Genomic DNA, 26,257 nt, shown 5'->3' with positions numbered 1-26,257 from the left:
AAGGGACGTATACAATAATAATAATCCTTACTCATAGAATCTTAGAGTTGGAAGGGACCTTGAAGGTCATCTATTCCAACCCCCAGCAATGCAGGAATCTCAACTAATGCATGTATGCTAGATGGCCACCCAACCTCTGCTTTTAAACCTCCAATGAAGGAGAGTCCACCACCTCCTGAGGGAGTCTGTTCCACTGTCAAACAACTCTTTTACCATATACTTCTGTTGTTGCAGCCTAGAATAGCATTAACTGGTTTTGCTGCTGCATCAGCTTGTGGTCTACTACAACCCCTAGATCCTTTTCACACATACTACTGGAAAGCCAGGAGTCCCCCATCTTATATTTGTGCAGCTGATTCTTCCTGCCTAAGTGTAGAAACTTACAAAGCCTTACTTTGTCTGTAAAAATATAACCCATTTCTTGTCTTCAGGTACCAATATTTGCGGTTAACGGGGAACTTTCAGCGCTCTGCAGGCCTGCAGGCTGGGATAAACCTAGTGAAGGTGAGTGATAGCTGGCTAGGGCAGATGTTGTGAACTACAACTCCCATCCCCCCTGACCACTGGCCATGCTGGCTGATGGTAATGGGAGTTGTGGTCCATAGTGTATGAAAGGCAGCAAGCTGGGGAAGGCTGAGATAAAGCGCCTCAGCTGCCGAATGTTAGGTGGTTTCGGAATGATTGAAAGGGGTTTAGTATAAGGTTTTCTTTGCTTTGGGGCTTTCTCTATGAAAACCAGCTCTGTGGCACTCAATTGGAGCAAATGTCAATCTGCAGAAAACCTGAATTGACATTTGCTCTGATGGAGTGCTAAAGAGTGGGTTGGGGTGGGGGGAATCAGCCTTGCCTGCTCTGACTCTCTACGGCAGCCTTTCTCAACTTTGGGTCCACAGATGTTTTGGGACTACAACTCTCATCATCCCTAGCTAGCAAGGCCAGAGCTCAGGGATGATGGGAGTTGTAGTCCAACAACATCTGGGGACCCAAGGTTGAGAAACACTCCTCTAGGGTTTCAGGTGGGATAATCCAAGCCTTATCTGGAGATGATAGGGATTGGGGCCTTCTGCAGGTAACGCAAGATGTTCTATGGCTGAATGAATATAAACCACATGGAAGTAGATGTAGGTTGAACATTTGGGTTCATCTTTCTAACTGAAAGAGTGGTTCATCCATTATAAAAAGTATTCCTATAGTAGTGGAAACTCTTTACACACACATACACACACACAAATTCAGGTATCTGACAGTTTTGTTCTGCATATAAGAAGTTGTCTTGGAGCTGGAGGGTGTTGCATGATGTTGTGTGATGTTCACATCTTCCTTGAATGGGTGTTTCTATGAGCCTTTCCCCACATGCATGAGTGTACTGTGGATAACGACCTGACTGCTCCGTTTCTCTGTTTAATTACAGGATTCACACAGCATCATTTTCCTGTGTGATCTTCACATCCATTTCCCGTCAGGGATCATTGACTCCATTCGGAAGCACTGTGTGGAAGGGAAAATGGCCTTTGCACCCATGGTTATGAGGCTCCACTGTGGCGCATCCCCAAAATGGCCTGATGGTGAGGTGCTGCAGGGAGGAGGGTTTTTTTGCATAAAATCCATATTATTCTGGGCATCTTTCTTCCTCATTATCACATTTTTCTGCAGTTCATAGTTTAGCCTTGTAGAGATGGTTAAAACAGCGGTTTCATAACAGAGGGGGGAAGGTCTAGCACAGACAAGGAAAATATTCTGTATAGCAAGTTTGGTGGAGTCTTTCTCAGCCCAAAGTCAGCAGTCCCTTCTGGGCAACTTCCTAGGGCCTATGTGCTAGTGGTGGCCTTGGGGTGGGGAGAGGCAAAAGTGGGTGGGGGAAAGAATGTACAGTACTTTCCTTAGTTGGCTACTTTTTATGCATAATCATACATTCCTCTCTACCCTCCTTCCAGGCAAGCAGGAGGCAGTATCAGAATTCCAGGACACGTGCCTGCCAGGCAAAACCATTCAGGGAGGGTGCAAAGCAGGGATCAGTGAGGGGTTTGGCTTGGGGAGATTCATGAGGACTGCAGTTAGGCCCCCCCACCCCCAAGTCCTGAAGTTCTTCATTCCAGCATCCTATTACTTCCCAATGAAGAGTGGTTGCAACTCATTAGGGTGTGTGTGTGTGTAGTTGGATCTTTCCCTATTAATCTGTTACATGCCTGAACCAGTGGGTGCCACAGGTTAGTCTGAGAACTTTAATTTTTACTAATAAACCATGTAGATGTGGCTGATGCTTTTGTCTTTCGCTTTCATAGGCTACTGGGAAGTGAACGGCTTTGGCCTCCTGGGTATATACAAGTCAGATCTAGTTCGCGTTGGAGGCATGAACACCAGAGACTTTGGGGAAAAGTGGGGAGGAGAGGACTGGGAACTCCTGGACCGGTGAGTGAAGATGTGTAGCAGCAGCTGGCTTTGGGTTCTCTTCTCATAGGAACATAGGAAGCTGCCTTATATTGAATAAGACCATTGGTTCATCTAGCTCAGTAATGATGGATGAAGTCTAAGGGGAAAAGCACAATGTGGAACAACTAGCAAATAAAAGCAATTAACCAAACCGCTATTAAGCACTAAGTTTCATCCTCGTAAAAAACTTCCTCCTACACGCAAACAGAGCAATCTTATATATTCACTCACAAGTAAGTCCCATTGGTCCAATAAAAACCCACTGCCACTGAAGGGTCCCCCTTACTCTTAGTTGGAGGGGTAGTTTCCTGTGGCTGCCATTCCTGTCCCAACTTCCCACCCTCCTGATCACTTGCTTAATCAGAGTCTAGAGTCCTGATCCTGATAAAGACCTGGCCCATGGTGCTTTAAAGATTCCCCCACCCTCCCAATCCAAGCTCCACAGAAGCAGGCAGTCCTAGTTAGCCTCTCGTTCTAATCTCTCTCCTTCCCTTTCCTCCCACAGGATCTTTCAGGCTGGCCTGGAGGTGGAACGACTCTCTCTCAGAAACTTCTTCCACCATTTCCACTCCAAGCGGGGCATGTGGAACCGACGGCAGCTGAAGATGTGATGAACATTTGCACTCGCAGTGCAGACTTTATCCAGGCATGTCGAGGAGAAGATTCCAGTACTACAGAAGTCAGAATATTAATTTAGGCGTTATGAGAAAATAAGTTCAGGCGCAGAACTGAGAGCTTTAATCTTGTGAGAAAAATGAAAATGGGAAGAAAACGATCCTACCTCTAGTGTCTTACATCCACGACAGCGATCTTTTTAAGAGCACAAAACCAAACTTTCTCACCAGCATGTCACAGATGCACTTCTGGGATGCAAAAAGCACACATAGGAAGCTGCCTTCCTCTACGTCAGACCAATTGGTCCATCTTAGCCCAGTATTGTCTGCACTGACTGGCAGCGGCTCTCCAGGGCTTCAAGCAGGAAACATTGTCAGCCCTACCTGGAAATGCCGCAGATTGAACATGGGACCTTCTGCATAAAAAGCAAGTGCTCTACCACCAAGCTATCACCCTTCCCCTTTCCTCTTCCCCTGCATCATCCCTCTGCCTCAAAAGCCTCTCTTTGTGGTGCCTTCCTACTTCTTCCAAGGTTTTACTGAAATGCTTTCACTTCTTAGAAGCATCAGTTATGCCACAGTTCTCTGGTCAACGGGTACAAATGAAAAGGAGTGCCTTCCACAGTGTGTTAGAAAGAGGAATATAGCCTCGTTATGTGTAGTGTGAGTTGTTTTTAATGATGCTTCCTTTTTTGAGATACTTGAACAAAAACTGTGTCCTGAAATCCATGCCTTTGGACCAAAGTCACTCTGATATGTGGGCTGTGTCTGAATACCTGTACATAAACCCAGTCAGGACATACTAAAGGGGCCTAGCAGATTCTTCTCCTCACTTAATGCATATTGTGCTCTGCTCAGGTACAGCAAAAAGAATTATGTTGAAGCCTTCACCTTGTGGCTTCCCTGCATCTGTATTTCTCAATAAGCGGCCTCTCTCTCTCTCTCTCTCTTACCATTAAGCTGAGTCAAAACCCTGTTAGGACTTGAGATAGGTTTTTGGCACAGAATTGTGTTTATCCTGACAGTCATAGGAAATGGGGAAAACAGGGAACTGGAAATATGAACTTGAGACAACAACCCTTGAATAGCCTAGCACTCAAGAGATTAATTTACAGCAGGGATTAGGAAACTGTGGCCTCCCAGATGTTGTTGGGCTACAACTGCCTTCATCCCTACCTAGCAGGACCGGTGGTTAGGGATGATGGGAACTGTAGTCCAAAACCAGCTGGACACCCAAGTTTGGGAAACACTGATCCCTGAAAACTGGCCATGCTGATCAGTTGGAGTTCTAACAACATCTGAAGGGCCAAAGGTTCCCCATCCCTCATTTACAGTGCAATCCTGGGCATATATTTTAGAAGTCCCATTGAGTTAAATAGCTTTTATACACTCTCCTCCCACCCCTTCTATTTATTTTGTCGTTTTAATGTTGGTTTGTTTGTACTCTGATTTTAATGTGCTCCAAGTCACCCTGAGGCAGGGGAAATAATCCTTTTTGAAGGACAAGATATATTTTGTAAAATTAATTGATAAATTAAAGTTATGGTTTTGTTACTACGTTTTGGTACTGATTATGTATGAAGACCAGGTATCCTTGCATCAGAAAATATGTAAGAAAATGAGCTATCTACGCTGCAGTTTTGGAAGGAGTAGCAAGAAGTTGTGCAAACTGGAAGTCAGATTTGGGCCTGACACCTTCAGGAAACAAACCAGTCCTTAAAGCAGGTCACACAAAATGGGTAACAGCTGTGTGTAAAATGAGGAGCTGAGCTGGTTCATTGATGCAGGTGGATTAAAGTGTGTGTGTGTGTGTGTGTGTGTGTGTGTGTGTGTGTGCCAAATGATAATGGTAATGGCATTTTCTGTCTCTGGAAACATATGAGTTTCCAGACTCCTTTCTTTTTTTAACTCTTTCTTCACCCACTGTAACCCCACCCCCATGCAGCATAAAATTATTATAGTTTTTCAAGCCTCAGTGTGGAGAAGGAGGGGATGAGGCAAGGAAAGGAGGATGTGGGTTGGCCTGTGGGTCAGTGCTTCCCCCAACCCAATTTAAAAACAAAGTAAACCTCTTTCTTCAGAATTATTATTTAATCCTGTTTAAATGTGTGCAGATTTCATTGATTCAACAATATCTTTTTGACTTGGTGACACACAGATACATAAACATCAAACGTTGGATGTGTGTATCAGGATTGGGTTTTGCTATGAAGTCAAAGAAGGAAATTCTAAGGGCCTATGCTGAAAGGACTTACCTGTATGAATCTATTGTTTGTTTGTTCCAGTGTCATCAATGTCACCTTCACTAAAGTACCTCTACACCTTTTATAGCTTGTGTGAATATCTGAAATGTTCTTTGGTATATTTAAACTGAAATGTGTGCCTTATTGATGAGTCCCAAACCTTTTCTTACTTGCAAGAGGAAGCATAAGTGCCTCCGTTTACAAATACAGATTCCTTACAGAAAATGTGTGTGGTGTCTTTTTCTGACCCTCAAATGCCTGCCTGCAAAGTGGACCAATCTAATGTGATTTTTTTGCATATGGGATCTGTCTCCTCTTTTGTATCTGGGTAGCTATGTACTATTCTATAAAAGGATATAAAAGAAAGATGTTTAGTGCTTAAGATTTTCATTCACAGTCTGCATTGAGTAATTTGATATATAGACCAAGCCACACCTTTGGATAAAATATACTTTAATAAATAAAGAGAAAGCAAATAGTTGGAATGTGCAAAAGATGCACCAGTTCTAAGTGGGATGACAAAATTGCAAGTCCTTTATAAAATATTGTAAGAGTGGCTAAGGACAGCATGGGAATAACTTTCAGAAGCAATGCACTGTTTACAAAAATCAAGGTTAACTTGTACAGCTTTAAAATGCTTTGCATTACTATGCATAGTATTATTGCCACCAGCAGAGGTTTATAGTGCAATTTATTTTTTGCCACATGCAAGCTGATGGTCTGTATTTCCACTATAATCTTAGTTTTATACCTTTTGTGTGTGTACACACACACAAAGTACACTTTTTATTTTATTTAAATAACAGAATTTGTATACAGCTAAATTGCAAAAAACTAAGCAGTTTTACATAACAATTTACACCCGTGGAGGAGCAGGACTAAGTACATAGAAACTATGGGAATCTTGGCTATTCAGGAGCTCCAACAAAATAACAGGAGTTTCAGCTAGTTGCATCAGAGCCTCTGCACCACCACCGATTACTGGATCAGGGTAACATAATGCTTTTCATTTAATAATTGCATTTCTCAATGTTTTAGTAGCTGGGGCAGACTCTTCTCTGAGCTAAAACTGGAGGTACACTTCTCATTCTTACTTTTAGGGTAATAACTATCCACCCTCAGAGGAGCCAACAACTTGTGCTCCTGTGTGAGTCACTATTTGGGGCTGGTCATTCTGTTGCATCCCATCATTGAGAGCAGCTGATCCCATTACACAACACAGAAACAAAGTCTCATCCGGAGACATGCATCCCACACTAATTCACTGCTCAGGTGGACGCCAAGCAAGAGCAGTGAATCAAAAAGAAACACAGTGGGCAACCTCTTCTCTGGGCGATGCTGTGTGCTCATACAAGATGGCTTGGTCTGCAATGCTAACTCCATTCCCCTGGCAGCAAGCCCCACTGAATTCAGCAGCACTTCTTAGCAGTTGCGGTTAGGATTGCAGCCTTACATCATTTTTTTCTCCTGCTTTGCAAATCTGTCTTCATCTGACAACTTAGTGTCCTCTTGGACAAAATTTGAACTAGTGACCTAGCACCTGCCCCTTATCAATTGTGCTCATTTGTAATTCTCTTCCAATGTTTTATTTTGATACTGTTGTCCCTGTCGCTTACATTGACTGCTGCTGCCATTGATGGAGTACATCAAGTTGAATCACTGTGGGCTGCTCCTTTCCTGGTGGGAGCTGGGAAACTCTAGCTGAATGCAATCTTCTGAATTGCAGAGGAATCTCATTACAACCAGGGGTTGGGAACATTTTTTATACAGTCCCTTCTGGGTCAGAGACAAAGAAGAACCTTTTTTCATGTGTATGGTAGGCTAGTGTTTACTTACACTCACACTCACTGAAAAAGGGTGCAGAGTAGGGCCAGTGGGTGATGTAAGCTGGGGAAGAGAGGAGTGTTTGGCTGAGGAAGAAGTCTAACCTGGGGAGAGTCCGAGAAAGGCCTGGAGGGCTGCATTTGGCTCTCTGACCTGAAATTCCCCACTACTCCATTACAGGAGATAAACATCATTATGGGTTGAGATGAGGAGAGGCTGCTGTCAAGATCAGCTGAAAAATTATTCACCTCTTCAGAGCTGTAAACATGTTGCAGAAGTAGCCCACAAGGAGCAACTGATGCACTTGCAATAGGGTTTACCCAGGCAGTTGTGTATCTTAAATGGATCATCAAGTCTGAGATCAATAAGGCTATACAGAAAGGCATTCCAGCTATCTTCTACCATGTGCTCCAGCCTGCAAGGAAAAACAAGAGGCTCAGGCAGGTTGTGCATCTTACTGTTGATGGTGACAAGGATAAGACTCCTCTGCTGTGGAACTGTCTCCCTAGAGATAACCACCCTTTTCATATTTGGGGGGGGAGAGAAGGGGGGGAGAGAAAGAGAGAAGAACTGCCATCATCCCACTTCATTACTTATGAACTGCCTAAGAATAATGATTGATGGAGTATCCTATGTCCAAATAGGCAAAAATGGATGGTGAGTGTTTATCTGTCCAATCTGGAAGCATAAGACTCACTCTTTTCTTACCCTTCCAAGGCTTAGTAGATTCTCCGACCACCATAAATGCTAGGATAGAGACCCGTCTTCTGCACACCAAAAGCAGTAATGAAGATGTTGATGATGACTATGATGAAGACTAGGATTGTGGCGATGTTGTTGAGCAAATTCAGGCGCTGCTGCTTCGTCACGTCGTTCAGGTTCATCCGAGCTATGAAAAACAAAAGACAAAACCAAGACAGAATTCAGAGAAAACTCTTCTGCTCACTACATTCTGCAGAAGGTGTGCCGCCACCACCATTATTATTATTCTCTTAAATGTTCAATAGGCTTATATTTTCTTTCCTCCAATAAGGTAAGGTAAGGAAACACAGTTTTACACACTATTCCTTTCCTTCCACCTGGGAGGGCGGAGCCTTGATTGACTCCAGCTACAAAAGCTGAGGCTGCCAAACAGACACTTGGGCTGGGGTCTCATTGCTCTTATTGATGTGTGTGTGTGTTATCTTTGTTTTTGATGTTTTATTTATGACTACTTTTGTTATGTTTGTGTTTATATGAATGTGTCCATGCCAGCTGCCATGAGCATGGTTTTAACTATGGAAGGCAGCATACAAATAAAATGATGATGGTGGTGGTGGTGGTGAAACAATGCCTGGGTCAAACTCTTCCACAGATGAAATAGCTATGCTTCCCTTCTCTGCTCTGCCGCCTGGTGCAATGTTAGGATGTTGCCTGCCTCCTTGAGTTGAAAATTTACTTATAAAAAAATAATCTGTGACCTAATTTTGCCCATGAGTACAGCTTTAAGTCCTTTTCATATTTCCGTGAGTTTTCTGCCTGATTGCTGTGGTTTAGAGAAAAGGGTGGCTAATGTCCTTTAATGGTTGGTGTCCAGCTGTGCCAGCCACAGCTTTCATTTGGAAAAAGCATGTTCAAGGCAAAGAATGGCCTGGGAAATGCCTCTCAACAGAAGCCAATGGCTAGGGGGGAAACCTGGAGATTTCTCTGGAAGATACGGAGAGCTAAAACCATTTTTTTCCCACCCTAGCTCCAAGTGGGAAGCTGTAGTTTGGGAAGGATGGCGAGAGACATGGAAGCGGAGAGCTAGCCAAAGTCTAAAAAGGCTTGGACAAGGAGCTTTTAAGCATGGCTCTATGCCTGGAAAGAGCAAGGCAAAAGGTAGGTGTGGATAAGCCTTAAAATTGGCTACAACCCTCAGGTTTCCAGGGATCTCTCCCACAAAAAGGAAGCTAAATCCTGCCCTTCTTTATTGATGCACAAATATACACCTGAAAAGTCAAGCATGAGTATGCCAAAAATGTTCTGGAAAGCATGTTTATTGTCCAGGTTACACTCTTCACAGAGCCAGGACTTGCTGTGCTCAGTGGCAAAAAGTGGTTTTCTTATAGCCTTCTCTAGCCTGGTGTCCACACCCTGGTGTTTTGGACTACATCTCCCATTAGTTCTAGAGAGCTCAGCTGTATGATGCTGGGGCGGCTAGGAATTGCAGTCCAAGCCATCTAGAGGGCACCAAATTGAGGAAAACCTGCTGTGGTCTGTCGCTTTGTGCAATGCCTTAGATGCAGCCACCTCTTCAGTGTGAGCTAACTCTAAAACCAAAGGCAACCATCCAAAATGGTGAGGACCATTTTAAATTTTTTTAAATAAAGCAGACTACATCCAGCCTTTGCGAATCTGGTGCCCTCCAGCAGTTCTGGACTATAACTCCCATCAGGCCTAGCCAAGCTGGCAAAAGCTTGAAGCAGATGACTATGAGACACACACCAGATATTTCCATTTTTAGATGGCTTTGGTTCTCTAGGGCAAGCCAGAGGCTGGAGGCCAACAGCAGCTGCGGAAGCTGAGGAATGTTTGCGGTCAGGCCCCATAACGAGAGAAGAGATTCCATTGATGCAGCATTAGCTGTAGCCCAAGTTCACGACCTCCGCCATTCCTTTCAATGCCAAACTCACAAGCGGAGAAAGGCAGGCCTGTGTTTATCATGTAAGTCTTATCATGTAAGGGGACAGTGGGGCTGACCCGGGGTCGGGCCAGACAGCTCTGGAGACTGTAGCCCTCTGTATATTAACTGTAGGGGCAGCAATGGAATGCGGGGGAGAAGGGAGGTGAAAGGGAGAAAGGGATGGGGGTTATAGCTGCAAATGATGGGGTTTAGGCAGGCGGGGGTGGTAGAGGCTGTGTAGGGCAGCTTGGGTAGAGCAGCCTTGTTTCCTACTTCAAAAAGGTGGCCCTGTATTCGAAAGCATCCTCTGAAGGACTGTCTGGTTGAAAGATGCAGAAACCTAAGAAGGGAGAGCAAAAGTGGCCTGGAAATTGTCCCATTAACAGTGAGCATCTGGACAGCAAGCTGAGAAGGCACACAGGCCAGCAGGTCCCTATTGTTTCCCTATTTAAAATACAGTAATTATTTCTAAGTTTTCATCTATACATTTCATAAATTACTTTCATTGTAAATCAGTGCTCCTTTGCTGGTGACACATTTATTTCTCTTTTTGCCATCATGTTAAGTCGTTGCCCTAATCTGCAATGTCTCTGTGTGTGCTCAAACATTCAATGAGCATCCAACTTGTTTCTTCCTAAGAGCTATTTTTTAAAGTCTTTTGATTAAGAGCAACACTGGGCATTATGGAAATGAGATTCCTAACTAAGGCCTGTCAAACGGAGAATCCCTCAAAACAGCCTTGAGAAAACTACATGGGTTCCTGGTCCTTACTTTTAATTCTAACTTTAAAATTACTTGCAAGATTAGATTACGCTCGCTATCTTATGAGCATTCTTTTCTGATTTATTTCTGGGGAGGTTAGATGACGTTGCATCAAAGTAAATGTTATCTTCACTTTCCAGGGCATTTCCCCACCCCTCTCCTTACTGGGGGGGGGGGCAGGGACTCCCATATTTTGGGAGAGCATGTTTGTTTAGCCAGGCAGATTCTCTACCACTGAGCAGTCCCACCCCAGCTTCCTAATCACATGGCAATGTCTTGAAATCTGGTAAATGACTTAAAGTAGCATCTGAACTGCTCTGTGAAAAGCACTGGAGCACTGTGCTGGGTATCACTCTTTCCTCATATGATGATCCCTGGAATGAACTTTTGAAAGAAGCAAAGAGGTCTGCAGAAAGATGCTTACCTATAATGATCAGGAGAATCCCAATGACAGTTTGGAAGAAGAGAGAAATGGTGATGAGAGCAGTCAGGACAGCATAATATTGGAAGGACGTCCCCTGTTCCAGCACTGCCTTCAGTTGTGCAGCATTGGCCATGAAGAGCGCCACATCCAGCATGCTCTCAGCCACGCTTTTCTTGGTGGCGTAATGATTGATGTTGATGATGTTTTCCAACCTGGAGCCAGGAATGGATGGCTAGAGGAGGAGAAAGAAAAAGGTCATGGCACATCAGAGAAAGAGATTAGCTTAAGAACATAAAAAGAGCTCTACTGGGTCAGGCCAAAGGCCCCTCTAGTCCAGCAGCCTGTTCTAAGTGCGGCCAACCAGATACCCGTGGGAAACAAGGGAGCAGGATTCAGGTAGAAGAGCACCAGGAAGTCCACAGGCAGGGCACAATCACATTCTCTTCCACTTGTGATCCCCAGCAGCTGGTGTTCAGAGGCATACTGCCTCCGACAGGGGAGGTACAGCATAGCCATCACATCCTGTAGACATTGCTAACCTTCTCCTCCATCAATTTGTCTAATCCTTTAAGAAAACAGCAAGTTGGTGTCCATCATTAAAGATTCAGATCTTCAAATTCTACCATCTATTTTTAATAGTTATTACCTCCTGTTCTCATGGTGGCCATAGGGGGGAGCTCTGAGTAACCTCTAGTCTGGCAGCATCTGCCAGGAATGAATGGGCCAACTGCCCAACAGGATAGTAAATGTTGTTGAAAGGGAGCCAGAGCAAGATCATACTACCACTAAAGATAAACAAATATTTTGGGTACAACCCAGAGAACCTCACTGGGTTTACTGCAACCACATTCAAATAGTCACTGCTGGTTAATTATTACCTAGCTGGAAAAGAGGTCACCCGCATGACGGCTAATTGCCTTTGCAGTTTCTTACTATCTTATGGACTGTTTTGTTGCTCAGAGCAAATATAATAAACAGCAAACTGCCATGCCGGATATTTATTAAAGGATGGCTTGCGCCAGAAACTAGGCGCAAAATGCAAGACCTGTGCTCCTTCACCCTCCCTCCCTTATACAGTGGTACCTCGGGTTACAGACGCTTCAGGTTACAGATGCTTCAAGTTACAGACTCCGCTAACCCAGAAATAGTACCTCGGGTTAAGAACTTTGCTTCAGGATGAGAACAGAAATCGCACGGTGGCAGCGGGAGGCCCCATTAGCTAAAGTGGTACCTCAGGTTAAGAACAGTTTCAGGTTAAGAACGGACCTCCAGAACAAATTAAGTTCTTAACCCGAGGTACCACTGTAGTCGCTTTTAACCATTTGTCCTTGTTTCTATCTTTTTAAGTATGTATAATCCCCTTTTAATTACTAGCTTTATCCCTTACCTGCTTTAAGTCTTATGTGTTCAGTTTATCTGTACGTTTTATCTTATGCTGGTCTGTGACTGAAATAAAGTTTGATACCTATTGAATAAACAGCAAACAACCCTGCTTCCTTACATCCCTACAGCAGGTCTCCTTAATAGTTGTTGTTGCTGCTGCTGCTCCATAGTTTCTCTCTCCAACAGCCATTTTATCCCCAACACAAACTTCTTGAAAACCAAAGGCAGTACAGTCAATGGTCAGGGATGGTGGGAGTTGCAGTCCAAAACATCTGGAGGGCACTAGATTGGAAAATGCTGCACTAAAAAGCAAGACTGAAATTTGTTGAGACATACCAGCTCAGCTTGCAAGGAATGTGAAGCCAAACCAAGGAAAGCACAACTGCTTTACTCCCTGGACCCCAGAACCTGTTGCTGTAGCTAAGAAGCAGACCCTCTAAGTGCCCTTATTTTCCAGGGACAATCCTGGATTTACAGAAGCCGTCCTGGTTCCTGATTTGATCCTGGAATATCCCGCTTTTCCTTAGGACATCCCTATTTTCACCAGAGAAACACTGAAGGGTATAGAATCACATGGCCCCCGAGCCTAGAAGATAAGTAACTAGACAACGTTTAGATGTCATGGAAATAAACAACTATTTGACTTTTAGAAGACATCTGAAGGCAGCCCTGTATAGGGAAGTTTTAATATGTTTTATGTTTTATTATGCTTTTATGTACGTTGGAAGCCACCAAGACTGGCTGGTACAACCCAGTCAGATGGGCTGGGTATAAAAAAGAAAAGTATTATTAATTAAATAGGACATCCCTATTTTCATTGGAGAAATAGGGTATGGAATGGGGTGCAAGACAAGGAGCACCTCAAAAGAACAGAACAAAAAAAGAGGGAGGGAACTCAGGGGCTCAATAAAGAAAATATATATTTTTAAGATTTTAAAAAATAAACTAATGAAAATGTTGGGTCGTGTCAGGGAACTGACATCGGAGCCAGAGGCGGAGGGAAGGCTCCCAAGTGATGCTGGAGAAGGGCCCAGCAGGGAGAGAGGGAGCTCATTCAACTGGGGAAGGAAATCAGCGTAACACCAGGGATGAAGGGGGGCAGATGGGGGAATCGGCGAGAGGGCTCCAGGACTCTTCGCTGGAGACCAGCGAGGAGAGCACGGGTCCTCCGCTACCCACACCCTCCCTGTGCAGAAGACTTCCGCGCAGGGAGAGTAGGAGGAGACTTGGCGTCAAACAGCTTTTATGCTGGAAAAGGTTTAAGAAACGCCCACTGACGGATTCTGCTAGCGACTGAAACAGCCACGAAGTGAAGGGCTGTCCAGACAGAAAGGTTTAACCAGGCAACCTAGCCAGGAGTGGCGGCAACTTACGCACGAGCAACCCCTATTATTATTACAGGTGGCATCCATTATGGGTTTTTGAAGGAATATTTGCAGAGACCTTTCATGGGCAGCAAAGGCCCTATGGCACAGGAGATACTGGTGGGCACCCAGATACCCATGGACATTGTGTGTGGGGTCCCTGGTTTCGTTTGACCCTCTGTCTGTTAGCCTTTAAGCCCCACAAGACTGCTGCTTTTGCTGCAACTGACTAACATGACTACCCTTCTGGAAGCAGCTATCGTAAACAAATATCTATCATAGGTTGCTCATATCCCCCTAGGTTACTGGGAGTGGAAACTGCTCACGCTCACTTGCTCATCCCATGTTCAGAACAGAAATAAATCCAGTTAATACATCACTGCTGTTGTTTACAATTTGCAGATGATACATGACAATACGTAATTGATTACTCACCTTCCCATTCCATTTGTATTGTGTTTCCTTTGCAATGAAACCAATGATGTGGAACAATGTAATGATAACGTATGGTAATTAATTGTGCAAAATTTCACCATAGCAGACAGTGAGACAAATAAAGGGTTTTTTTTGTTGGAAGCCAAACTGCAGAGGAACAGAAACAGGGCAGCATATGACAAATATGGGGCAGGAAGGGAATCAATGCCTTCTTACATCCCAAGTTACCAGTGTCATTGCCCGCTTTGAGATCTTTAGGCAGTGAGGGAAGAAACAAAAGGGCAACAGGAGAGCATGAGACAGAAAGACAGGGATCATGTGAATGATAAATAACCCTCTTTGAGAGTGTCTGCTGGCAGAGACTAGCTGTGGAGGCACTTTATTAAAAAGCCATTAATTCCAAGCAAGTTGCTGTGGGATTCCAAATAAAACGCAGAAAGACACCCAGGCAATTCACACACAGGGAACAAAAAAGGCACCCCATCTACTGGGTGCAGGAGTCCAGGCACTTTATGATTGTACAATCACACTGTTTTCTGAAGGCTAGAGATACAGAATTTGTTCAGCACTGACTGAGGTCACCACTAGAACTTGAGCCAAAAGGCAATAGGAGAAGAAAGAATGCCAAACAGCCCCCTTTTTGCAAAAGCTTGTCCCTATTTCTTAGCTTAACAGAAAAATGGGGAATCCATATTTCTAAAACACATCTGCTACTGAATGTCACCAAATCTTGATTTCCCCCCACAGCTTTACCTGCCACTAACCTGTATTTAAAATATAGGAATACACACACATTTCAGAAATCTGACATGTTTTGGGATTTGCAACAAGTATTGATGTAAACCACATTAAGCATATTACGGAAAGCATATAAATACATATAAATTGATATTCTCATTGGCATCAAGAAGGCCATTTACATCAGCAAGGTATTCATAACTGAGCTGTTCAAAAGCTCTGGGTTTTGTTCAAAAGCCTCAAAGCCAAAATACTGTACTGTATTAACAGTCATGACATTTTAAATATAATACATCTTCTGATATTCTCTTGCAATGCTTTCCATTTTCTGGTACTTGCTTCTTTAACTGAAAGGTAGGATTTTTTAAAAAATATGGTAGTTTAATCAGAATTTAACATTCCAATGAAAGCACACTGCTAGTAAGCTAGTGTTAAATTCCAACTTTCAATCTTTCATCCTGTAAATGGCCCTGTATCAAGAAGTAATTCTTGACACATTTTTCATTCCCATGGCAACATATCACCTGTTGTTTACATAGCAGAAGGATGTGTCTAGCCACACCTGACCAGCAAGTCTAACACATAAACCCTGTCTTATTTAACCTCCAGTCTCGTAACAGATGCACACAGAGATCAGTTGTGCCCCAGACTGTTTAAATAAGGGCTGAGTCTGCGAAGTGGAGCAAATTTGAAGCTCTGCACCAAGAACAGGTGGTACAATCCAGCTGCATTGACTGCATTCTGTTAACATTTCCACCAGTACCCATTTCCTGAAATATGTGCGCCAGCAACCTCCCACAAAGAGTTATTGCAAGTTAGGAAAATACCACACTTTTTCTTTATTTAACTGTTTATTAAATTTGTAGATCACTTCCCAGATGAAGTCCTCAGAGTGGTTCATAATAAAATAAATGTCTCAAATGATTTTAAACATTTATCATATAAACTAGTTTAAAACAACAATAAAATCCAAGGCAAAAATCAGTAACACCTCTCTAATTTAAAACATTCCAACTAATAATTGCTCAGGTTAGATCCTGACTATGCAAAAAAAACCTCCCCAAAATGGCAATATTATTCACTAAGTGGTTTTCCTTCCCATATTCTAAATGTGCAAAACTGAAGCTCAAATGTTAAAACTTCTCATTTTACTTGGGAGTCTTTTGTTTGAGATTTCACACAGCTACACACTTCCCAGATGTGCTTTTTCAATGTTGTCCTCATGAAACTGGGCGGGGAGGCAAAGGGACAGAAGAGGCTGCCAATAGTGATCAAACGGGAGACAAAGATTTGTTTCCAAATCTGAGCTTAACAGACAACATTCAAACTGTTAATAGATGGCGGTGCCGTGCCCCTGCTGACACATTCCCTTTCCAAGAAACAACATGGAATAAAGGACAAGAACGAGATCTTGGCTTTGGCCCTGCAGCGCACAACGTTTAAAGTGCAGGTAAATCACTGCAAAAGGATGCCAGTGGACAGCTTTATGGCTTCCTTGGAACACTTAAAAAGGCACACAGTCATTCCATCAGAACCAAATGCCAATTAATTGTTTCTCATCCTTCCATCACACTCCCCTGATATTGTAATTGGGATTGCAGACAAATGTAAAAACAGCAAGTCTAATTTTTTTTAGCCTTCTAGGGAGTATTGGGGGTGTACCGTATCCAGGCCCTATCTTTAAGGAAGTCCCAAAGATGTCTTTCCCCTACAAGGAACCCGTGTTTCACCAAAGGATGGAGACAGCTGGGTTTTATAATTTAGGATATGGAGAAAACAAGCATTGCATGCTCCATCCCTGCAGTCCTGGGAGGGCAGCCTGAAATCTACACAGCACCCAGCAGAGCCTCGTTTCAGTGCCTCCAACCTCTTCCCCCTGTATTCTATCTTGCTTTCCAGATGCAAACTCCATAGCTTCACCTTAGTCAATTTTTCTCCACCGACCCATCAGCTCTGTCTACCATCTAACCTGATGAGGAGTTCCTTGAACTCAAAGCTTGCACACTATTTTGTGACACTTCGTTTGGTCTAATAAGAGGCTGCACCAGGTGACCACTCCAGGTGACTTCCTGATTTGCTGCACAAAGCTTACATGGTGGTTAGCCATTACTGATCAACCATTCTGATGTTAATGGGGTAGTTTAACAACAATGAGCATCCATCCTGCATTCATCCTGACTTGCTTGTGGGGTGTTTACACGTCTTCCTGCTAGTTATTTGTTCATCCCACATTTTCCCTGTCACTTGCCAAACTACAACAAAATCGGCTGCATATCCTGCACAAAGGCTTCATCTGGCTTTCCTTAGAGCTACAGCAGCAGCAAGCAACTGGGAAAGCTCATCAAATCCCAGTATTGCCATCTGGTTTGAATGCCTCTGGGATCACATTGTAATGGAAAGTTTGCTCAAGCAAATGAAGGAAGCAGAAGGGCAGAGTTTGCAAGAAATATTTCTATACCACCTTTTCTCAATTATGCAGATCACTCATTGGGACAAATTTAAAACACAGCTGACCTGATGAAATGCCTTTGATGCTACCTTAATCTTTCATTGGAAAGATATATATTCGGCCTACAAGTTTTTTTAAAAAAAATATTTAAGGGTTTTCTATAATGTAACATTTCCCCCTAGTTAATTTTATGCTGCTCTACCAGCTGATATTTTAGGTTTTCATTATTATATACATTTTAGTATTTTCCTTACGTTTTTATCCTTACTATAAAGTACCCTGGGAATTTATTTTTGATGAACAGCATATAAATACTCAAAATAAATAAAAACACAAAAATAGGTTGTCTATACAGTGGTACCTTGGTTTAAGAACAGCTTAGTTTATGAACAACTTGGATTAAGAACACTGCAAACCCGGAAGTAGGTGTTTTGGTTTGTGAACTTTGCCTTGGAATAAGAACATGTTTCGCTTCCTGTTGAGTGTGTTCCATTTGTAAACTGAGTCCCCCGCTGCTATGGGAAAGCACGCCTTGGTTTAAGAATGCTTTGGTTTAAGAACGGACTTTCGGAACATATTAAGTTCGTAAACCAAGGTACCACTGTATCTTCATTAGGCAAGTCTGTAGTGTCAAGAGTAGGCGGTATCCAATGATGCCTGCCTACTTGTGAAATAAGACCAGGGTCTGCCCATTCCACCCCCCCAAGTCTCTAACATGACCCCCAAATCTGATCAAAAGGGTTCTCCAACCTGCTGGAGCAGTTATGAAGAGTGGTTGTGGGGCTGCAGGTGGACAAAAGGAAATGAGAAGCAGATGCCTGCTTGCGCAAAACTCTTTGGATAACTCTTGCTTTGATGCAACATCATCTAACCTCCACACAAACAAATCAGAATAAATGCTCATTAAATAGCCAACAGCCACCTAATCTCCCTGCAAACCAATCAGGGTGGAAGATCAATAAACAGGTCATCTGGAAGCACCCAGAGTTCACTTCTTAAGTTCCCTGCTTCAAAAGAACAGTAGATCGTCAAGATGCAAGCTCCAGGAGGCTGCTGTGCATTGCCTCCTCCTGGCTGACCTAAACCTGACCTGGGTCAGCCACGACCATTAAAAACAGGACACTGACACTCTGTGAGAGCCCAGTATTCAGTGTGTTAGGTTTCAGCATGACCTGGGATGGAATGGGTGTGTGCAAAAGCATGCAAAGATTCATGTCCCAGATACTGTTGCAAATAACCTTGCTGGGTGGTGAGCAGGGGGAATCATCGGGGCGCTTCAGCGTTAATGCAGATTCAGATTCCTTTTTAATTTATATTTATACATTTCTGGATATGCTATAGCCTGCGATAACCAAGCATGCTCTTACAAAGACAACAGGTGCAACTGAGCCAAAATTAAGCACTTCTACATTCAACCGAGCTCAGTCAGAGAGTTAAGCTTGTGCTTAACCCCTCAGAGTGTCATCAATGAGAAGCTCAGCGGTAAAGCGAATGCTTCGCATGCAGGAGGTGCCAATCCTGGCATTTCTAGTTAAACTGATCTCAGGAAGCGAAGTTGGGAAGGATTTGTGCCTGAGACCAGGGAACCACGGCCAGCTGGAGTGGACAGTGCACTGCAAGGCTAGGTAGGTCAGTGGCCTGGCTCAGTATAAGGCGGTTCCTATGCTTAACTATGAGAACCAGTTCTGCGTGGTGGTTAGAGTGTCAGACTAGGACCTGAGAGACAGAAGTTCAAATCCACACTTGGCCATGAAGCTCGTTGGAAGGCCTTGGGCCTCTCAGCCTAACCTACCTCAGAGGGTTGTTGTGAGGATGGGAAGAACCGCGTATGCCCCCTTGAGCTTCTTGGGGGGAAAGGTGGGCTGTAAACACAATAAGCAAGCAAGTAAAGTGGCCTGGAAAATTATGGGGTAGGACTGCAGCTTGGTGCCAGAACATCTGCTTCGCATGCAGAAGGTCCCAGATTCAATCGCCCACAAGTGGCAAGCTGGCATTGTTTTTAAAAGAGCTGGCACCCATCAACCATAGTCTTTCTCTGTGGGGATTTCTTCACCCACCCTCGGTTTCAGACCTTTACCTTGGATGTCATTCATCATGGATTGTCAAGGCCAGAACGGATTTTTATGTCCAGCTACAACTGGCTGGGAGTAAAATCAAGAGGTTTTCGACTTTCCTTTAGTAAATGGAAACATGTTATTGTGAGGGGTTACATTTCCTGTCACAACGGTGGTGGAAAACGCCTTTGGGCAGGATCATCGACTGAAGAAGTGCCACAACAACAGGCCACAGTCCTCACTTAGGGCAGCCCGGCCAAACGTCGCTCACCTCAGGCTGCTAGCTGGTTCCCAAAATGCTTGGTCTGCACCACAATGGGGGCTGCTGTGTAGGCAACTCTCAAGGAGTGTGTCCGCCAGGAGAGCTGGTTGTGGTTTCAAACAGTGGGCAGGTTGCCATGCCAACCCCACACACTTGTCGCCAATAACGTTGTGGCCTACTTGAACCCATTCCACAGGCCGGTGTCTCATATTGGGACATGCCCTTGCACATATCGCAAAAACAATGCTTCCATTTTACTTTAAAGGTAGTCTGAAAAAGCTGCTTTTATTATTATTTTTTACTACTTTAAGTGCATAGGCTATATATCTCCAAAATCCCACATGCTTCACTGGTTTGGATGTGGGCACTTTTCTAGTAGCACTTACAGTCCTTTAGGGTAAAGCCATTTCCCGTGTGCTGCGTCTACAGAGATGGTATCTTAGTAACTAAGTCTCACCCGCCCAAAATATGAATTAATCTCCTCAGCTGGTGTAAGTGAGGGTTCACCTCCAGGAGTGGCTAGGACAGGTTGCACACACTGGGTAGCTCGCACTGTGAATAAAGGCAGATTAAGCGGAAACCTCAGCATGAGCAAAGAATGAGGACGACACATGCCTTTCGTGGCACAGTTATTTGAGAGCAACCTGCCTCCCTGCTGTGGCCCACAAGAGACAACGCCAACTGTTCTTGAACGAAAGGAGCAGGCCTGCAAAAGTCTCAGAGGGGGGAGATTTCTTGTGGATGTGCACACACTCTCTCTCCCCCTTGTCCTTTGGCTGACATTGAAACACAATTCTGCTTCTCAGCTGTCTGGTTGTTTGGAACCTTCAGAAACTTTGCCTGTCAGATCAAGTGCAGCACACTCCACAAAGCCTCCTCAAACTCTGCTACCTCCATATATTTTTTTAAAACCTACCATGTAGCACCTAGGAAAGCCTGCCCTATTAAGGATGCTCCTCTTAATGCAGATCAAAGCAGACGTTGTGGTTTTAACACCAAGCTGGCCACACACCCACACCCCACACACCTTTGCTTAACTTCCAGCCTGATAAAGAGCTCTGGATATCTTGAAAGCTTGCTCACTATTTTGAGGCATTGGGGTCATAGCCACACCGTAAGTTGAAATCACTCCTACACAACTTCTTAATAGTCATGGCCTCTCCAAAGAGTCCTGGGAACTGCAGTTTGTTGAGGGTGTTAGGAGAACAGGACAGTTAACCAAGCCCTTGTGTAGAGGAACATCAGACATAGATGTCAATGGGCAGTTGATTGGTTTGGTAGACACACAATGTACCGTATTGGCCTGAATATAAGCTGCACTTTCCCCCCAAATTCTGACTGTGAAAAGTTAAAGTACGGCTTAAATTAGGGACCTTACCAAAACTGGCTTTTACAATATCACTGCTGAAAGAGACATACGGTAAAATGGAATGGGTGTCAGTGCCTGTGGAATTTTAAGGGAGCGGCTTATATTCAGGCCAATATGGTACATTGTCTTTTTATTGTCTTTTTTTCTTTCCCCCCCCTTGAATTTTAAAGATGCGGCTTATATTCAGGCTAATACGGCACATAATGGTCAGATGAATCATTATCACCCCCATATTGTTGATTGGGAATAACAAGTAGAAATGGGTAGGTGATGATGATGATGATGATTTGTGGACAAGCCCCAAATGATGTCATTGCCAGTGGGGCTGCTTGAGGATTTCATTCAGATTTCACTTTTAAGTGAAGCAGCCTGATTTGCAGTTCCTGGACTAATGTGTGGATTGGAGCACCATTGCCTTTTGGTTTTCATCCATCTCTGAATTTTGCAATTCAATTCCCAGCTCAAAAAATAACAAAAAACAAAATGCATATAAAATGTGCATTTTTGTTTTAGGATGGTATGAAAGTACATAATTTAGGCTAAAATGCATATCAAGTGTATTTTATAGTAAAATGAGTGAAATAAGTGCACATTTTGTGCACAGTAAAAATAAGAATTTTAATCTGAATGATTTTACAAAGATTCTCAGATTGATACAGAAATAGGATGAAATGAATGAATATGTGTGAAACTGGCATTCACTTATAAATGAAAATGTGTGAAACTGATATCAGCTTGAACACTGATTGATATTGATTGATGCTTAGCAATGCTGAGAGGTGGCATTAAGAAATATTTTTTCTCTTTGCTTGATGAAGCCCCATTTTCTTGATGTTAAAGTAACTTCAAATGAACATGAGCCTAAAAACTGCTTTGCAGAAGCTCTTGCGACTTGCTAATGCAGTTTCATATACAGTAGCTCCCAGGGGAAACCCTTTCCAAGATGAGAAGTGTCATGTGTACAAGGAGGATTACTTAGAATAATTATTTTAAAAACCAGGACACAGAAGCTCTATATATTTGACTCACTCCTATTTTGTAACCACAGCGGATTCCTCACCAACAGTGCTTAAGGTAGGAAAAGAAATCAAATTAGAAAGACCCTGAAATTAAAAGTAGGTTAGCAGGAAGCGGAGGGGGAGGCATGTATTAAAAATTGAAGAGAAGTAGGGAAGCACAGGAATAAGTGCATAATTATTCTTACAAATATAAAAGTGTAAAGGTAACTAGTTTCCCAGGATTGCATGCTTATGCCCCAAAATCCTAAGAGCCAAGTTTAAGAAACATAAATGGCCTTTACATCTGAGGTTCAAGTAGTTCCCGTCTTACCCACAGTTATGGTCCCAATTTGAAGAGCTTTTCTGTGAAATTTAGGTCCAAGATCAATGGTTCATCCAGAACAAAAGAGTAATGGATTTGTGCAGAAGAGAGCAGAAATTTTGGGGTAGGTCCTTTTCTCATGCTGAGAGGACCCTGTGATAATCTAGTGACTACCTGTGACTATTAAGATGTCCTAGCATGTCATCTTGAGAACTACTTAAGAATATTTATTTTAAAAACCAGTTCTTTCAAAAGAAAGAAGTAGCTTGAAAGCTACAATTTAACTATGGAAGTTGCTTGGCATGTTTTGACCACTACTTTTACCAAAAGTACCAAAAAGGGCTGCTGCTGTTTCCATTGCCTCTGAACACAGTGTGCCTCTAAATATAAGTTGCTGGGGCCCACAAGCGGGGAGAATGCTATTGCATTCAGGCTCCGCTTGCAAGCATCCCAGGAGAAGAAGAGTTTGGATTTGATATCCCGCTTGATCACTACCCTAAGGAGTCTCAAAGCGGCTAACATTCTCCTTTCCCTTCCTCTCCCACAACAAACACACTGTGAGGTGAGTGGGGCTGAGAGACTTCAAAGAAGTGCGACTGGCCCAAGGTCACCCAGCAGCTGCATGTGGAGGAGCGGAGACGCGAACCCGGTTCACCAGATTACAAGTCCACCACTCTTAACCACTACACCACACTGGGACTTGCCTTAGCTGCAAGGGGTTGGACTTGGGGTTCCCTTCCAACCCTACAATTCAATGGCCTCAGAAGGTGGCAGGCTTTCATTCGTGGGAGGTTTTTCAACAGAGGTTGAATGGCAACCCATCATGGATTCTTCAGCCATGATTCCTGCATTACAGGGGTTTGGATCAGATGACCTCTTGGGGTATCTTCCATCTCTATGATTCTATGGTTGGCCACTGTGAGAACAGGGTACTGGACTAGATGGGATTTTGGCCTGTTGAAACAAGGCCTTTCTTATGCATTATGATGGTATCTTTCTTTATCAGGGGGAAATGAAGATACACGTAGCTTCTGGAGAAGGATGTTGCCTTTATGGCCTGTTTGTGGGATTCCCATATAGACATCTGATAGGCCTCTTTGTTTTATTCAGATGGGTTTTTTGGGGATATTTTACATTCAATCTCTATAGTTACAGAAAAATAGACAATTCTTTAATGCCTTCTGCAAAAGTGGAACATTTCCTCGCTTGCAAAGATGTGACATAGAAATTATGGGCAGTTTGCCTAAAGATCTGTCATTCTGGTAGGCCCTTAATTGCTGCATTTTTGGCCACTGAGGCAAGATATGTTACACTTTTAATTATATCTTTGGTTTGGACTACAGAAAATGTAATCAACACTGCAGCCCCCTCACAAAGTTGCCACACAATAATAGCTAGGGACCTGTATGAACCTGTTTTGCCTTTATTTTGTATTGTGAATACCTACTCCTGAAAATCCTCATAAACTTCAACTATTTCTAAGGTTGTTTTTTAAGAGCACACACATACTAGTTGGTCGAATGAAATATATCCCTTTTACCTCTTTGGTGGGCAAATGTGAAAGTGAGAATGTCTCCAGCGAAAGGCATGGGCTTGCCCTGGAATGTACCTGTTGTCAAGCAGAGAGATATATGTTTCTTACACAACTGGAAAATCAAGATATACCCAGTGTATAAACTCTTGACCCATTCTGAAATGAGTGATGCTTTTCATGGCACTTGCACCATAGAAACCTTAATGCAATGCTCCCTGAACCATTTCTCAAGTTGCTGCCTGTCCATGTGATCTGCCTGACAGGGAGATCAGCAAAAGGAATTATGTGAGGCAGGAGAATGGAACAATCTATGGGCAGTCTTTTTCTTCAAGCAGCTGATTTTTTTAAAAAAAACTCCGCACTCAGACCAGCCCTACAATTAGACAGAGTGCAGTGGCCCCCTCAGGCAGCAGTTGCTGGGGGAAGAAAAATGAGTGTGCAATACACACTGTCCCACTAAGTTTGCTTGTCGTCCTTCTGTATGTGGAATGTGTGTACATGTGACCTATGATGCAGTACATATGCAGGCCCCCACTTATGTGTGGTCGACTCGCATGTGATCACGTATACGTATGGCACCATGAAATAAATAAATAAACAAAACCATACCAGGAAATGGCGGAAGAGAGCTAGAGAGTCCGTGGGGCTCGCAAGAAGACACCCCCACCCAGAGCCCAAAGAGGACGTCCGTGAGGGTGGAGGAAGCCCGAAAGAGATTGGAGATTCAGCGGGGCTTCGTTTGAGCTGTTCAGCCTCCCTGCCTAACAGCTGATGCATGGGGTAGTGCAGCAGCAGCAGCAGCATTCCTGCAAGTCCTCCAGAATAACTCAGGAAGAGCAGATACAGAACATACTTCTACCGTTGGGAGTACAGCAAGGAGTGTGCAATGGAGTCCAAGTTTGCTTTAAACTGGTGGGCTTTAATCATAGTAGGGTCAGCCTCTAACACCACCTGAAACATGAGACCTTAAGAACATAGGAAGAATCCTGTTGGATCAGGCCAAAGGTCCATCTAGTAAGTTCCTGTTCTCAAAGGGGCCAATCAGATGCCCGTGGGAAGCCCCAAAGCAGGACCTGAGTGCAACTGGGCTCTCCCCACTTGTGACTCCCAGCAACCGACATTCAGCAGCATGCAGCCTCCAACAGCAGAAGCAGAACATGGCTAGCAGCCATTGATAGCCTCCTCCTCCAAAATTTCTCTAACCCTCTTTTAAAGCCATCCGCGTTTGTGGCCACCACTGCCTCCTGTGGCAGTGAGTTCCACAGTTTACCTATGCACCGTGTGAAGAAGTACTTTCTTTTGCCTGTCCTTAATCTTCCAATATTCAGCTTCATTGGATGTCCTGGATTCTAGTGTTATGCCAAGAGAAAAACTTTTCTCCGTCCACTTTTTATGCACCATGTGTAATTTTATATTCTTCCACCATGTCACTAACCTGCCTTTTCTGTCTTTAATATGCCCTTTTCCTTAAGCCTGTCTCTTTTTCTCCTTCTCACTCTTTCTTCTATCTTTGCCTTCTCTGTATTGTTCTCTTCCCCTTTCCATTATTCTATTGTATTCTTATTTCTAAAAGCAAACACATGGGCTAACCAGCAGGTGGTGCTGGGAGGTAAATCTACACTGAGCTTGCTCTCTGCCCCCCCCCCCCCCCTGAGTAATCTTTCCTAGTGCATTAATCATCTGCTCTCCATCCTTGTCGGCCTAATGCACCGGCAGATTTCCAGTGCATTATGGATTAGATGTGATAACGCCTAAAAGGGGTCATATGTTATCAGGATAATATATCCCACTCCTGCAAGAAACCACAAAAGTGCATTTGTGTAATTCAGAGGCAACCTGTATTATTATTAGGACTTGAAAGGATGGAGGTTAAGAGTTCAGAAACCAACAAAAAATGTTCATTTATATTTCCAGACACTTAATGCAACTTATTTAGAGCAAAGGACCACAGCTTTATCAAGGACTGAGAGCTACCCTGCCCATATAAATACATACACTAACGAGGCTCTTGGATGTGATCATTCTGTGCTGCATGAAAACCTATATTAGGATCCTAGCAGCACTAGAAAAGAAGAAACACAGGAAAACCAAGCCACGAAGAACATACAAGCAGCTTGAGGATCCAGCTTGAGGCAACAATTATCAAATTACATGCTGGATTGGGGCACATTAATGTGCTGGTAGAGGAGCTGGCATGTGCTTTGAAAAATTAAGCCACCATCTTGGATGTCTCCACCACTCCACGTCCCTTGGAGCAACCGAGGGCAGATGTAGCACAGATACAAGAAATCAACCTTGTTTTCGTGTGGCAGCTCCCACACTTTTGTGCGACAGCACCCACCTGTCTATTGCCACCAGACAGGTGCCTTCATTATACTGTACTCTTTTCGCTGCCTGCAAAAAACCCC

At 43.6% G+C, this 26,257-nt stretch overlaps 2 protein-coding genes across 4 annotated transcripts in view; one reads left to right on the top strand and one right to left on the bottom strand.

The window, feature by feature from the left end:
• B4GALNT3 (beta-1,4-N-acetyl-galactosaminyltransferase 3) overlaps positions 1-5,512 on the top strand; it is a 71,101-nt gene extending 65,589 nt beyond the window's left edge. The window contains exons 17-20 of the mRNA XM_081209893.1: positions 432-504; positions 1,412-1,565; positions 2,283-2,409; positions 2,936-5,512. Of these exons, the coding sequence (XP_081066019.1) occupies positions 432-504; positions 1,412-1,565; positions 2,283-2,409; positions 2,936-3,041 (460 nt within the window). The 3' untranslated portion in view covers positions 3,042-5,512. The remainder of the gene's footprint in view (positions 1-431; positions 505-1,411; positions 1,566-2,282; positions 2,410-2,935) is intronic.
• Positions 5,513-5,723: 211 nt separating this feature from the next.
• NINJ2 (ninjurin 2) overlaps positions 5,724-26,257 on the bottom strand; it is a 46,781-nt gene continuing 26,247 nt past the window's right edge. Inside the window, exons 1-4 of one of the 3 annotated variants that reach the window (XM_081210480.1) lie at positions 23,856-23,921; positions 10,942-11,173; positions 7,820-8,000; positions 5,724-7,526 (exon numbers count right to left, since the gene is read on the bottom strand). In XM_081210480.1, the coding sequence (XP_081066606.1) occupies positions 7,831-8,000; positions 10,942-11,095 (324 nt within the window). In that variant the 5' untranslated portion in view covers positions 11,096-11,173; positions 23,856-23,921 and the 3' untranslated portion in view covers positions 5,724-7,526; positions 7,820-7,830. Of the gene's footprint in view, positions 7,527-7,808; positions 8,001-10,941; positions 11,174-23,855; positions 23,922-26,257 lie in introns of those variants that run through there. The other 2 variants (XM_081210479.1, XM_081210478.1) reach the window with 2 other exon arrangements.

Source organism: Podarcis bocagei (assembly GCF_964188305.1).
Source record: "Podarcis bocagei genome assembly, chromosome: 10".
In the NCBI taxonomy this organism is placed as follows: Eukaryota; Metazoa; Chordata; class Lepidosauria; order Squamata; family Lacertidae; genus Podarcis; species Podarcis bocagei.
This window is presented reverse-complemented; position numbering and strand designations above follow the sequence as displayed.